Source organism: Leptonychotes weddellii, chromosome 4 (assembly GCF_054177405.1).
Source record: "Leptonychotes weddellii isolate Sample4059 chromosome 4, ASM5417740v2, whole genome shotgun sequence".
NCBI lineage: Eukaryota > Metazoa > Chordata > Mammalia > Carnivora > Phocidae > Leptonychotes > Leptonychotes weddellii.
Window position 1 is genome coordinate 82888818 of NC_138372.1, and position 13059 is coordinate 82901876.

The 13059-nt window shown below is 36.7% G+C and overlaps 1 protein-coding gene across 1 annotated transcript in view; it reads right to left on the reverse strand.

The window, feature by feature from the left end:
* Positions 1-13059, reverse strand: part of VAV3 (vav guanine nucleotide exchange factor 3) — a 341802-nt gene that overhangs the window by 38770 nt on the left and 289973 nt on the right. Inside the window, exon 21 of the mRNA XM_081817104.1 lies at positions 1409-1474. Coding sequence (XP_081673230.1) covers positions 1409-1474 — 66 coding nt within the window. The remainder of the gene's footprint in view (positions 1-1408; positions 1475-13059) is intronic.

Genomic DNA, 13059 nt, shown 5'->3' on the forward strand with positions numbered 1-13059 from the left:
AGTAACTGAGTCACCAAATACCATTCACTATAAGCTGATATAATTAGTATCTACTATTGTTAATTACGTAGGTTCAGCTAGGAATTTTCTCTTGCTTTTTCACCCCTTTGTTCATTCACACAACAAAGTGTATTAGATACCTGCCACGTGCCAGAATTTTCCTAAAATAAAACTTCAAGAGGCTGTAAAAAGATAACAGAACTTGATATATGAAATGTTTAATATTCTTGATTTGATGTCTTTTGGTTCCCAAACATCTTAATATTAGAATGTATAATCTCCTGCTTCCTGCCTACATATAAATATCATTGTTTTAAGCATAGGAAGCTTGAATCTTGTTCATACAAATGACAGAAAACTAACTAAAAATTCATTTTGCTTACATAATAAAAGTGGTATCAAAGTTCAACAGTTTCCTAAGATTATTAGATAAGAACATGTGACATTAGATCACAGAACCAATAGAATAGCAAATTGTTTTTGATTCCCTTTGCTTTTGAAATTAATGAAGCTGGAATGAGTACAGTAAATTAATCTACAGACTACATTCTGAAATCAAGGATGGCAGACATTTATAATATTAAAAAGGATGTCCAGTTTGTAAATCTAGGAAGGACTGAAATATAGCAAGCAAGATAATTTAAGGAGTTTTTTTTAACCATAAACTCCATTATATTAGTAAAGGAATTTCATATACTTCAAATCAAGAACTTCAAGAGTTTCATAGAAAAATCAACCCTAAACATCAACTTACGAAAAAATAATGTCACCTTAAACAGAAATTTATAAATCTAATAAAACACCAGAAAGCACATTTTGTTATATTCATCCATAATAATGTTTGAGTAAATGCTCATTCATTCTCCTTGTATCTATCTAATGTGCTTGATGTTTTCAGAAAATGCCATTATGACATTAAATAAACAGTAACGATAAACTAAAGCACAGAAAAATGTATTTAGAGATTTGACTGAAGATTTTGTGGACTTCATGCTATTATGCTTTCAAACACACTAGTGGAAGCATAACATCTCTCTATAACCCAAAATGACTAGGAATAGATTAGAGCCTACCATTCTCACCTCCATGGGAAAAGGGGAAAATGCATCTAATCTATAGCTTTGATTTATTCCTTCTAACACCTTGTAGACAATTTATTTTTGTAAACGTAGCTACTAAGTTGGATTTTCTCCTTGCATATACCAATTAAAAATATTTTCTGACAATGGAATCATGAGGATTTTAGGCTTATAATAACATTGACCATATATTCAAACCTGAAATAATATGATCCCTCCAGAAAATATTAATAACATTGAGTGACAAGACCATATCCTTTATACATTCTTACACAATTAATTACAGCATCAAAACCAGGAAAAAATGGAAAGAAAATACTCATACTTACACATGGGCAAGGCTTGACAGCATCACTTGGAAAAAATCCAACCTCTCCAGATGCTAAATTTCTACCCTAAATTAGGGAAAAAAATAATACCAGTTTTGAGAACCCATTTACCACAAATGATAATCTCTTAATGCTGTGTACATGGTGTTGTTTTTCAGGATTCCCCAGAATTACATGTTTTGTCCAGTCCTAAGCATTAATTTACTATGGCTCAGGGAAAAAAGCAGAAGCAAAGAGGTTTTAAAATTATTAAACTTTACATGTTGTTTCAGATGATAATTATAAAATAAGAATTCAAGTTTGACTTCCCAAACTACCATTCAATCTTGTTAACTTTACATCCCTCACTCTAATACAGAGATAATAGCATATTTGATCTATTTTATATTCACTAATACAACTAGATACATTGGTTTTGTGCAGGCTCACAATTAGAAATGTGATTTAGATGGTTACTATTGGTATCTTTAACAGAAATCGTAAGAACATTCCTCCAACAAGACAGGAGACATTTTAAGACTTGTGGAAATGAAAAACAACATGATATGATGTTTTAGGTGGTTTTCAGATTTAGGAGAAAGGACAGGGTACTGATCAAGATAAGATGTTGGAGGAAAGTATTATAAGTTAAAATGACACTGCAAATGAGAAGAGGGGGAAGGAATTAGCAGAATAAGGAAAACCTAAACACCAAATGGACAAAAAAATACTTAAGAATTTATTCTTGGAGACCTTTGATCAAATTCTTTAAAAAAAAAAAAACCAAAAAACAATGTAAATTGGTACAGCCACTGTGGAAAACAGTACTGAGGTTCCTCAAAAGATTAAAAAATACAAGTAACAGTTATTCTACTACTGGTATTTATGCAAAGAAAACAAAAACACTAATTCAAAAAGATACATGCACCCCTATGTTTACTGCAGCGTTATTTTACAATAGCCAAGATATGGAAGCAACCCAAGCGTCCACTGATAGATGAATGGATAAAGAAGATGTGGTGTATGCATACAATGAAATGTTACTCAGGCATAAAAATGGATGAGATCTTGCCATCTGTGACAGCATGGATGGGTCTAGAGGGTATTATGCTAAATGAAATAAGTCATACAGAGAAAGACAAATACCATATGATTTCACTTATATGCAGAATCTAAAAAAACAAATGAAAAAAACAAACAAAAAGCAGAAACAGACCCATAAATACAGAGAACAAACTGGTCATTCCCAGAAGGAAGAGAGTTGAGGGGATGGGCTAAAGGGGTGACAGGGAGTGGGAGATACAAGCTTCCAGTTATGGAATGAATAAGTCACCAGAATAAAAGGTAGAGCAGAGGGAATATAGTCAATGGTATTATAATAGTGTTATCTGGTGACAGATAGGAGCTACACTCGTGGTGAGCACAGCAGAACATACAGACCTGTCAAATCACTATGCTGCACACCTGAAACAATGTAACATTCTGTTTTACTTCACACACACACACACACAAAATCTCAAGACACTAACCCTGCAATTGTTTCCCTTTTGCAGAAAGACAAACTATACTCAAAACACACTGCAACAATCAGAACATGTAATTAAAAAGTTCTTATGAGATGACTTCTTCTTGTCCAAAAATTGGGCTTATTTTTGCTATTCAACAATTGCTTCTTCTCAGTAGCTGAGTAAATAGCATTATGACTGGATATTACATGCTCGCTTATTTTTGACAAAAGTAACCAAAAAAAAAAAAAGATCAGCAAATATTTCCCTCTTGAAACAGTATCCTTTTGTGCCCATGGCGCTTGGCTATGAGTTTGTGGAGAAGGTTTTATAAAGTGAGAATCCAGAATTAAAGGATGAGGAGGAGGAAGAAGAGAAGAAAAAAAGGGGGGGAAGAGGTGAGAGGGGCATGGGAAAGAGAGAGGGGAGGTGTAGCAGGAAAGGGGGAAGGGTCAGAGAAAGGGAAAAAGGATAGAAAAGAGAAGAGGAAGGGTGGGGTTAGGACAGAGGGAAAACAAATAACCAAGCAAAGAGAAGATGTTCATTTGGGCAAGGTTCTAAAACTGTATCGCACTTGCGTATCAGGGAAAAGGTAAATGAACAAGTGGAATACTCATTCATTTATTCAACAAATACAGTATCAATATTAATTTGGTTAGGCACTTAGGAAAATGCAAAAATTCATAAATCATTCCTGTTTCCCCCTATCTTCTCAGAGCAAAGATACATACACACATACTTTTAATACAAGGTGGAAAGGGCTAAATACTGTTAGGTGCAGAGGAGAGGCTATGGAAATTGGAAAGATATTTTCAGTATTAGGGGTTTGCCTGAAAGCTACATGGAAGAGTGGGGGGCACATGAATATAAAATGTGTGGGATGTGAACACATAGAGATGGAAATGGAGGAGAACATTCTGAAAACAAAATAAAGCATGAGAAAGGAATTGGGGTATAAAAATACAGGTTGTGCATAGGAAACACAGGCAGAGTCTAATAATGGCTTACACTTAGTGCACCCTTACTGTATGCTACACACTACTCTGAGCATTTCATAATCCTTACAGTGGTCCTTTGTAGTAGGCCCAGTTATTATCCCCATTTTATAGGTGAGGAGAATGATCACCCCATGATCACAGAGCCAGCAGTGACATAACCAGAATTCAAATTCATATGTTCTAACTTCAGAGCTTGATACTGCCTCTCTACACAAGCATTGGACTCCTAAAGGAGGACAGAGGGACGTGGAGCTAAAAGGTGGCAGGGAACCAGTTTGACTGAGACATGAATTTATCATTGGTGAGGGAGTTTCAGTGACGCGGTTATGTGCTTTAAAAGAAGTAAACTGACATCAGCGTGCAAGCTGGCCTGTAGATGGGCATGGCTTGGTAGGTGAGAATATCATTAGAGAACTGTATCATGGTAAGGGGGAGGAGAAAGCGGGGCTAGAAACATTATGGCACTAGAGTCTATGGGGCTTACCTGGGGAGTGGGTGAGGAAGAGAAGACCATGGGAGTTAAAGACTACAGGAAAGTCAAGGATGGAGGTGATTACATGAGGCACCCAAACAGATAATCTGGATGTAGATGACAATTACACAGAGGGGAAACTTAAAGTCAATGGAGCAAGACTATCATGGAAGAAAATGTAGACAGAAGAAGATAAAAGACAGAGCTTACAGGAATTAGTGTAACCAGGAGGCAGGAAGGATGTACCAGAGGGAGGAGAGTCACAGACTAGAGGGTGATGAGAACACAATAGCTATAAGGTTGGAATGAAGTGTTACTCTCATTCAACTGCGTATTCTGAGTGCTTTATTTATTTTAAGCATGACACTGAGGTACAAGTAAATAAGTATGATTTGGGGACTGTATGCCTAGCCAGACCTCTGTACCTCTGTACTACTCAAGTACAACATATACAGGAATGTGGGCTGGAGCCATACACCAAAGGAGGCTCAGAAGAGGAAAAGAGAAGGGTGATCGTTTTCAAGAAGTAAAATCAGACCTCTGAGAGCACACTAAAGGAAATAAGTCTATTTTGCAGGGGAGAGGCCAGAGAGAGAGCTCTATGACGGTCTTTCAAAACTATAGTTGAAGATAAATCAACAAGTTGGAAGATTACAGCTATTCTAAGAATGGTGAACTGTCAATTCACATTCGTCAGAAAAAAGAACACATGATCTTCATCTTTGGAAAGCAGAGTTTAAGAGCAGCAGTGATGTTTCGTTGACAATGCATGTTGGCCAATACAATGGCACCTATTTCCCTAGAACAAAACTGACACAGGGTCCCTCATACGGACTGATACTTTCACTCATTCCTCCCCCAAAGCTGGGTTTGCACATTCCTACTCTGTCATCTCTTCTATAAAAATGTCCTCACTCTGCGGGTGCAGATTTAATCTCGCCCTGTCCTCCTCCGGCACCTTCCCAGACTGTTAGTAGTTCACTGCCACATGGAGGTCATTATTGCTCTACACGGTCTTCTCCTTTACTAGACTGAATTCTTCGAATCTGGGACAAGGTCAGTTTTTACGAGAGAATGCCAAATGCATAGTAAGTGTTTCAGAAATGTTTGTAATTTGAGGTATTTCTCAATCTGATAGTCCCATGTCAGTGAGGAGCATGACCTTAAGTTCCTCTTAACTGAAAAGAAGAAAATATACCACACTTTGTTTTCACACAGTCGAGCACTGAGAAGCATTAAACTGTTTCTATATACGAAAATATTCTTATACTGGCACTGCTTGACATTTTATATAAGCAAGCAGTGTGCTGAAGAAGGTAATGCACAAAATAGAGAGAAATGAGGTGAGAACACAAAGAATGCAAGAGTAGGAGACACATTAATGAATTTTATAACTTCTGAGGGTGCATGGACCGGCCCACCTTTTTTGTCATTCTTCCTTTATAGAACCAAGGGTTCCGCCTGAAAGACGTGAATGGGAACTGTAACTGTCCTAGACAGTAGAGGCAGGGGCATGATCATATAACAAATGTCCTAAAACTAGGGTAAACATGCAATTTTCTGTCCAAACCAGGATCTTTTGAGAGGGAAGGGTAGTGATTAATAACTATGCCAGGACAACAGGTATAAATTGGGACTGTTAGGGGTAAACCAGGATGTATGGTTACTGTATCAAAAACCATTTTGTTCTTTTTCCCTGCATTTCAAGAACACTACTGGAGTTTTCTCAGGAGAAGGAAATTTTCACTAAACAGACTACCAAGGTCATTCTGAATTGTTTTTTCCTTAATAAAATGCCTTAGCAGTGCAGGTTACATTTCTTTAATGGTCTTAGGCATCCCTTAGATGACAGAGGTGAGAGATAACATATCTTAACAGATGAATAAAACTGCATTTCCTAACTCCTATGAGATGTCAGTTTTAGCTGGGGGGGGGGGGAATATGCGCTGTATTCAATGATTTTCCACTTATTAAGGTAATAAGCATCCTACAACATTTGGAAGATTAAAAAACAAAGTAATGTGTAAGAGGAGTGTCTTTGCTTCCCTGGTGGAAGTGTGTGGGATGTACATTGATAATTCCTTAATGCTAATGGGTGGAGCACCTGTCAATCCCCTATGCGTGGACAGAACAGCAGACTGTAGCTAGGAAATAAGCCATTTGCAAAGCCAATGATTTTGTGCACTTTATGTGATGATCCATCTATGAAATTTTTACTAACTTTGATGAGAGGCATGCACCTGAATTTTCTTCTTTGCATTCCTGTGTGGGCATTGTATTCTGGGCCAGATAATCAACGTGTCGTTCCTTTTATGCCCCTTACAAATGCCAGAGATGGGAAATCTTCTTTGTTAGTTATCCCCCATCTAATACTTGTTCTTGTGAGTCCCTTAACATCTTCAAGGTCAATTTGAAAACACTCCTCTTTCATAGTTACATGTCATCTGATGTACCACACAGTACTATCTTTATGCGCATTTATTCTACAGGGCATTCTCTATATTATGTGAGGAGACTTTTGTAAATCTAACAGTAAAGGCTGATTCATTCTTATGAAAATATTTTCTTTGGAAAGTTTCTGAGAAAATAAGTTATGGTAAGAAAAGATGCACCTTTATAATTTTCATTGGCTAAAGTAGAGCAGGTACAAAGCAAAATAATATTAAATAATAATTCATAAAATAATGATGCCTTCTGTTCTGAAAAGCAAGTTGCTTCCTGTAGAAAAATGTATCAAATTAAAATTATTGCTAACTTTCTCTGAAATTCCTGAACATCACAAATATTCAGACACTTCCTTATTTCTAACTGACCTTAGATTATAACTATTTTTCATTTTTCCCCAATAAGAATCCACAGAGAACCATAATGAATTAAAACTATATTAAGTTTGCTGGTAGAAATGATATTTACAATCTACCTGAACAGAGAAAAACATTAATGTATGCTGCCATGGCAGAGCTGAAACTGCTTTTTTAAAACTCATAGACAAGGATGGCTTAAAATGACAGAGGATATCCTCCAAAAATCTTAATCGTAAATTGCTGGGCTCCCAACTTTGCAAAAAGGAGAAAGAACTGCTTTAAGAAAAATACAGAGTGTCTTTTCCCTGTGGCTCATTTATCCCCTTAATATCACCTGGATTGGAGCTTTAATGCGCTCCTGGAATAGCACTGAACAATTTGAAACAGATGTGGAAAGCTGAATTTAAAAGGGACAGATTAATGGTTATTTATGAAAGATTGGAAATTTTCCCAAGTTACAATGCCCTAAACACTTTCAACATATGCATGAAGGTGCTGTGGAGATTACTAAGCAATTTATCACACATGGGTAATGGCCAGAGCAACCGTCACTTTACCTAGTCCTCTCTGTCAGAAATGTAGAGTCTGGGTATGTGGGGGAAGACGACATACGGGGTAGCCATGGATTATAGGAATCTAGGCAAATATACAAATTAGTTTACTGACCAGATGGATGGATGGATGGATGGATGATGAATAGCTTGTACCAAGCACTATTTCTGGAATTATTCTGACAGGCTTTGTGAGTACGTGCAATAGAAGAACCAAAGGACTGGAAAAGGAGAGAAGCAGGACAAAGACCCTGTCTGAAATTGACCTTTGGTAAGGATCTGTGATCCTAGCTGCCACCATACTGTAACCATTGTTATCAGTTAAATATACATCAGTGCTAGTTCTTGGAAAACATAGAAAATCACTACCATACAGTAGGGAGGTGGCATTGGGAGAGCTCATTCTATTTCCAGCTCTGCTATAAAAGAACTGTATAACCTTAGGCAAATCTCCATGGTAAAACAAGAATGATGACAAGATCTGCCACACATGCCTCACTAGGGTAATACAAGGATCAAAGAATTAACATGTCTGAAAACACATGATGATTGCTAAAAATAACTGTTTTCTATTTTTTCCACAATACTGCTTTTTGATTATTCCCAATTTTCTCACTTCTAAATTTTTTTTGTTGGCTGTTCATGTGTTATTAAAATAGAAATACCTAGCCGGGTAATAATCCCACCAGCCTCCTTATATTTAGACAAGTTTGCTAAGCCACAAGTAAGACAGACTCCCGTATAACTTTCACCTGAACAAGAAATACTACAGAGAGTCCATTTCCTTATCTCAAATGTGCTAATGTTTTCATGCAAGTATACACATTCTTTCATCATTAACTGCTTCCTGTATGACAAGTAAGATGTGCATTTTTCCACCAGTGAACAATTTGAAAATTTGCCAAGCATAATGGCATAGGGTTATACCAAATGGTCATTACAATGAATTCCAAAATATTCACGCACATATACAGAAGAACAAAAACATAGCCTAGTGCTTTTATCATTTGTTAGTCAAAAGAGAATAGGATTAACTTTTGTCCAGTGCATAAACTCCTGAGGTTTTTCAAAGGACTATATAAAATTCATATTCCTAATCTAGTTCATTTGTAGTTAAGTGGCTGTCATAGGCTTAGAATTCCAAATAACTTTAAAAAAAACTTGTATCTTGGTCTAGAATCTTTGAAATTTATTTTCAATTTATAAGGGTTTATAATTGCATCACATCATCAAAACTTATAACAAAAGCCTCAATTATATTTGATGGCTTTCTGAATGTACACAAGATTGTTTGTGTTTACTACATCATTGAGATTCTGTCAGAAAGAAGTGTCAAAACTCAAAAAAAAAAAAAACCCTAAAAATTGTGAAATGTACACTAACAGAAAACCCACTAAAAAGCCATAAGTTGTATTTCTACACTTATATGTGAGATGAATATAATAGCAGAACGATACTTGGCAGAACATTTTCCTTATTATCCAAAAAATGTATTCTGTGGGGTTCCTGGATTTCTCTAGCAGGGAAGGGAATGCTCTAGTTTTTCATGTCTTAAGGCTTTTTCTCTAAAGTCTTACGAGGTAAGATATTGTACGTGATGTAATCCTGAATCAAAATTTAATAAATCTATGTTTCTGGTTGAAGGAAAGAAAAGAATACCTTTGATGAAAGAAAAAAAAATTAGCAAGCAAAAATCAATCTGAATGTAGGTAGGCCAAATCCCAAGTGGTTACTTATTACAAAATCTAGAAAGAACAAGGATCTACCACTCTTGGAAGAAATCCTATCTGGGGAGAGGCTATATAACCCAAAAAGTAAACCAGGTTTGACAGAGGTCCAAAATATAGAAATTCGTTTTTCTAATCCTGGCGGACAACTAATGGATGTTCTCCTATCCTTGGTGATTTTAATCTTAAGTAATCACAAAGGAAATATCCCGAGTAATAGCACCATACACATCAAACACTCATGGCAGCATTAGATATTTTTAAAGAATTTACTTTTTTACTAAGAACAAAATTACTGCTTTAATGAAAAGTGTACTGACTACCTGATAAGTATGAGGGATTATGCTACATACTAGGGGATTAAAAATGACTAAACATGGGTAACATCTTCAAGGATCTCATTCAGATTATGTGGTTCCTTAATTAGCTTTTGCTTTGGTCATTTTCACAGAATTCTGGACTAGAGGAAAAAACCTAGGAGGTAATAATTTGATATGGATAGACAGTTGGGAGCCTGATGTTCTATTCCTATCCTTCTGATCCTTGAGTAAGTCATATAACCTTTTATGGCTTCAATATTCTCACCTGTGAAATGACAGGGTTTGACCCAAGGGTTTGTTTTGTTTTTTTGTTTTTGTTTTTTTTGACCCAAGAATTTCTGAGGTCTCTTTTAACACCAAAGCTCTTTGCTTATATGAGCACTTTTCCTAATTACCTACAGTTCTCCAGTCAGTTACTGTTACTAAGAAGTATTTGATTCACAAATTCTTAATTAGGGATATTACGTGTCAGTAATTGAATCTGTTTGCACTTATTTATAGAAGATAAAGACATTTCAGATCCTAAATGACTTTAATTTTACCTCAGTGTGAAGTCCTCTATTTTCCAGGGTACACAGGATTGACTTGTTAGAAATGACATTCATTCATTCACTCTTCAGGAACTCCAATTACCATGAACAATTAAAATCCAATATATGTTATAATCTGAGAAATTATTTGGACCAAAGTCTTTAGAGAGTATGCCTGTGCACACTCTATTGAAACCCCTTGTTGTGTCAAATCAACAGTCATATCAGATGTAATTGCGGATTGGTGGTCCACTGAAGGTATTCTGTGACTGACACACCCTCGTAGTAATTATGGCAGAATGCAGTTTCTGTGGTAATAAAATAACAGAAGAAAATATACCACAACAGAATTTCTCAGAACTAACCCCCTTAATAATGTTGCTTTCTTTTTTTTTCTTTTCTTTTTTTTTTAAGATTTTATTTATTTATTTGAGACAGAGAGAATGAGAGAGAGAGAGAGCACATGAGAGGGGGGAGGGTCAGAGGGAGAAGCAGGCTCCCTGCCGAGCAGAGAGCCCGATGCGGGACTCGATCCAGGGACTCCAGGATCATGACCTGAGCCGAAGGCAGTCGCTTAACCAACTGAGCCACCCAGGCGCCCCAATGTTGCTTTCTATTGGGAAAAAAAAGACTTCACTGTCTAAACTTCTCCTTAGACAGAGGTGTCCTCTCCTACATACATTATAACCTACATTCTGCTCTGTACCAAACATAGGAAAAATACAAGTGAAGAGCTGTTAACCAAAAATGCCCATCTTGAGAGTTAACAATTAGGACCTCACCCACTTTGTCAAGAGCTTGCCAATTCCCACAATACAGTCTGTACACTTGGAAACGTTCCTGCAAACTCAGTTTAAGATCTATTCAATCAAAGCCAGTTGGCAATCACCCAGGGAGAATGTTTCTTATGGACCTTCACTAATGTCTATTATCATCTATAATCATCTCTTCCGGGCCTCCCCTGTTCTATTATAGTCACGCTCTGCCTTTTTCTTCTTCCCTGTAATTAGGGACCCTGATTTAATGCAATATTTTGAGGTAAACACCTGTCAAAATAAAGGTCTCATGATTGCATAACATACTATTACCAAATAAGCTGTACTATTTTCACATGGCTTTTTACCCCCACATCCACAATTTCAATTCTGCCGTGGCTTCTCCTGACTTTATACAAGGAATGGGCAAGTGGTGAGAGGAAGTTCAGAAGCAAAGTCAAGGTCAACTGAGGAACACCCTGAAACTATGCTCCAGCACTGCCTAAACAGGTATCCCTGAGATGACAAAAACCAAGTTTGGGATTTCACAAAGAAATGCTCTGGAGCAGGATTCTGAATGGGGAGAAACACAGTTCCCAGAGATGTTTATTCTATGGTTTATAATGCCAAAGCGATGAGCCTTTTGGTATAAAGAATCAGTTTTCTTGGGGCGCCTGGGTGGCTCAGATGGTTAAGCGTCTGCCTTCGACTCAGGTCATGATCCCAGCGTCCTGGGATCGAGCCCCGCATCGGGCTTCCTGCTCAGCAGGGAGCCTGCTTCTCCCTCTCCCTCTGCCTCTCTCCCTGCTCATGCTCTCTCTTTCTGTGTCTCAAATGAATAAAAAAAAAAAAAAAAAAAAAAATCAGTTTTCTTAACAAAGAAGATTTGATTCTTTTAAAAATTTTTTGTTCATGTTTTTATTTGCCTCTGATTATGATACAGCCTGGCACCTGAATTTTAGATCAGGAAAAATATATATATACAGTTTTAGAAAATTCTATTGTAGCTAATATTCCTATGTGGTCTAGAAGAAACTAGAAAAGTCTCTTAATGTAGAGCAAAGGAAAAGATTCCTTTGAAATGATTTGGCTACTAAAGTTGCAGGGAGAGATGTCAGGAGAAAAGGCCTACTAACTCCACTGTACCTCCCTTCCCAGACCCCAGAGGGTTTCTGGACAGGTCATGTGTTACAGGACAGATTGCTTAAGGCTTTCAACACAAAAGGTCAATAGTGCCTACAGCTGAGTCCACAAGTAAGCAAACCATTCCCTAAGCAAAGTTTGTTTTCTGTAAACCCGTCTCGTGTTCCTTCCTATTCTCCCTCCCTCTCCTTGAGCCATCTTACACCTTCCTCATCCAACCTCGCTCTAAGAAAAAGGCTCATGATTTTACCCTTTTTTATTTACACTATTCCCTTCAGAATTTATCATTTGTGCTTTTATGTCTAAGTAGGAGTAAAAAGTTTAATACCTGATTAAAGAAATTTCAAGAACTGGGTACAGGAATTGGGAGGGCAGAGTGGTCTTCTATGAGCCTACACACATTAGTGGGACTCTTCATATGAAACATGGGGAAGATGAAATTTTTTAAAAATTTTAAAAAACAATCATTTTCCCACTTCTGGAAAATGAAGCTTATCTTTCAAATTCATTAGCCATTATACAGAAATATACTTTTTCTCCTTTTCAATTTTCTTTCAAGTTTACTTCCTATAATTTTTATAATACCCTCGTGTGTCATTTAGGTATTAAAATCCTCATTTTATAGATGAGGAATTTGAGGACATAAGGTTAAATAGCTTTAAGACTATTCTGAGAGAACAAAGATAAATTTAACTCTGACAAGATGAATATTTTAATGGTCTTTCAGATAACATCATAAAGTATAATTTGAGTTCATAAACAATGAATTTGAAAACTTGTAAATAACATAGTATAGAAATAGCAGCTCTGAATAGCATTATTCATTCTAGACCTACCACTGAATGCCTATTTTATGCTAGGCACTGG